This window comes from Oncorhynchus mykiss, chromosome 13 (assembly GCF_057628025.1).
Source record: "Oncorhynchus mykiss isolate SJ-2025 chromosome 13, ASM5762802v1, whole genome shotgun sequence".
NCBI lineage: Eukaryota > Metazoa > Chordata > Actinopteri > Salmoniformes > Salmonidae > Oncorhynchus > Oncorhynchus mykiss.
The window spans coordinates 14162501-14165000 of record NC_143034.1 but is presented as its reverse complement, the minus strand read 5'-3'; the positions used below and the strand labels follow the sequence as shown (position 1 = coordinate 14165000).

Here is a 2500-nt window from a genome sequence, read left to right as displayed (position 1 = left end):
CACACCCAGGTTGCCGTGGCGGTCCTGGCACCCATCCGCGGCCTGGTGGTCAACGCTGATCGGGTCAACGTCCCCATAAATGCCACAGTCAACTTCAAGGCTCACCTGGAGGAAGGCGATGGCGTGCGGTTTTCGTGGAACCTGTGTGACGGCTGCACGCCCAGGCTCCAAGAATGGAAGACTCATTACACCTTCCGGTCGGTGGGGACGTACAACGTCATCGTCACGGCAGAGAGCGACGTGGGCTCAGCCCAGGCCAGCGTATACATCTACGTGCTGCGGGAGCTGGAGGGTCTGCAGATCCAGCCTGAGGAGGAGATGGGGGGCGAGGGGGGGTGCTGCTACGCTACGAACCGCGTGCTCCACCTCCAGGCCGCGCTGAGGGAAGGGACCAACATGTCCTTCAGCTGGAACCTCCTCAGGGAGTTGGCGCCAGTCAGCACTGCGCTCAACCTCAGCGGGAAGACCATCCCGGTCAACTTCTCCACCCCTGGTCCCTGTGACGTCTTCCTGCGGGCCACCAACCTCCTTGGAACGCTCGCGGTGAACAGAACAATCCAGTTCCTCGATCCGGTTGGAGAGCTGTACCTGGAGACCAGCGTCAACCCTGTGGCGGTCAACTCCTCCACTAACCTGACGGTGTTGGCCAGTAAAGGCTCGGACCTGCAGTACCGGTGGTCGGCTGATGAGGGCGCTCTAGGCTGGAATGAGCCCTCTGTGGTTCATCGGTTCACTGTTCCAGGAATGAAGGTCGTTACTGTGGAAGTGTCCAATGAGGTCAGCGCCGATACGGTGTCCAAGTTCATTGACGTCCAGGAAGTGGTAACAGGAGTTACGTTCTCTGCGACTAACGTCACAGAGCAGAACTTTGTGGCCACCGGCGTCAATGTCTCCCTCCACGGAGAATTAAGGACCGGCACCAACGTATCTTGGACCTGGCTGTTGCTGGGCAGAACAGAAATGGGACGGAGGGTGTCCCACGTTTTCCAGGATCCAGGGCCGTTCACCGTTATGCTAAACGCTACCAACGACGTTAGCGGCGAGGCGTTTTCCAGAGAGTTGACGGTACAGGATAAGATTCAGGGGTTGGAGCTGAGGGCCAGTAAGAGGATCGCGGCGGTCGGGGAGAGGGTGGAGTTTACCATCGCCAAGGCGTCAGGGACGAACGTGAGCTTCATCCTCAGCATCAGCGGCGACTCGACCCTTTTCGGCCTCAACCAGACCTACGTTCACCAGTTCGGCCGGGTCGACACCTACATGGTAAACCTGACCGCACACAACCAGGTGAGATACAGGAGTTCCAGGAGAGAATGCTGCGCATCGTGTTTAGAGGACCTTTTTGTATTATAATTTATTCTTATTAAGCATTTTAACATCGTTGTAGTTGATACATATGTGATGATAGTTGATGTTTGTTGTGTTTTTTTCTTTGTCTTGTTTTACCGTAACCTCATCATTTCCCCAGGTGAGTTCTGAGCGGCGCCACCTGCAGGTGGAGGTGATGGAGCCAGTGAGCACGCTGAGTATCCTGGACTGCTGTGACGCCGCCATGCCTGTGGGCGTCAAGAAGACCTTGGTAGCCGACATCCTGACAGGAAACCCGGTGACCTTCCTGTGGACCTTTGACCTTAACCACCTCCCCCTTCCCCACATCGGGAAGGAGGTGACCTACATCCCCGACCAGGCCGGGTCACTCACCATCTACCTGAGGTAAGGTATCAACTGAGTACGGGGCTAGAGACGCAGGGGGATCAGTTCCCGCTGGGGCCGCCAAGACCAAAATGTAGGCTACTAAAAGTCTGTACTGTAAGTCTGTTGTAAATGAGGCCGTGTCGTTCAACCTCTCGTTGAGGTGACGTACCAACTGAATATGGGGCTCACAACACAAAGGTTGTGGGTTCTGCCAGAACCACCAATACTCTCTGTTGAAGTACCAACTTCCTTTGCAACGCCAAAATTTCCCAGGTTTTTACAGACATCCTGGTTGGGAGGATCCAGCGTTTCCTGCTGATTCTCTTCTGATTTCGGGAATCTTCTTACCAGGATTTTTGGAAATCCTGGTAATTTGGGGAAAGTTACTGTAATTTTGAACAATGCCAAGGTTGTTGGTTCGATTCCCAGTGGGGCCACCAATATGAAAATCTGCTCTGTTGCATGTTGCTTTAGTATTTTATATCTGCTAAATTCTATCTTTCTTAATGCATCCAGGGCGTTCAACTTGCTCAACGGCCAGAACATCACCAAGCACATCCAGGTGCAGAACGTTCTGACGGAGGCCCGGGTGGAGGCCCGGCCCAGAGACACCTTCATCAACAAGACGGTGATGCTGATGGCGGGCGTCACGCCTCAATCCACACCCGTTACCTTCCTCTGGGACTTTAGGGACGGCTCTGCGCCCCTGCTCTCCGCCACCTCCTCTGTTGAACATGTGTACGCGTTCCCAGGTCAATACCTGGTCCAGGTACACTAGGTTTATATTATTTAGTATCATCAACATGTT

General features: G+C 54.4%; 1 protein-coding gene across 5 annotated transcripts in view; it reads left to right on the top strand.

Moving 5' to 3' along the window:
- The window catches only part of pkd1a (polycystic kidney disease 1a), a 144825-nt gene that overhangs the window by 70276 nt on the left and 72049 nt on the right, over positions 1-2500 (top strand). For all 5 annotated transcript variants that reach the window (XM_090195271.1, XM_090195272.1, XM_090195270.1 and 2 more), the window contains 3 exons: positions 1-1284; positions 1466-1710; positions 2209-2461. The exon at positions 1-1284 is cut by the window's left edge and continues 1328 nt beyond it. In XM_090195271.1, the coding sequence (XP_090051397.1) occupies positions 1-1284; positions 1466-1710; positions 2209-2461 (1782 nt within the window). The remainder of the gene's footprint in view (positions 1285-1465; positions 1711-2208; positions 2462-2500) is intronic.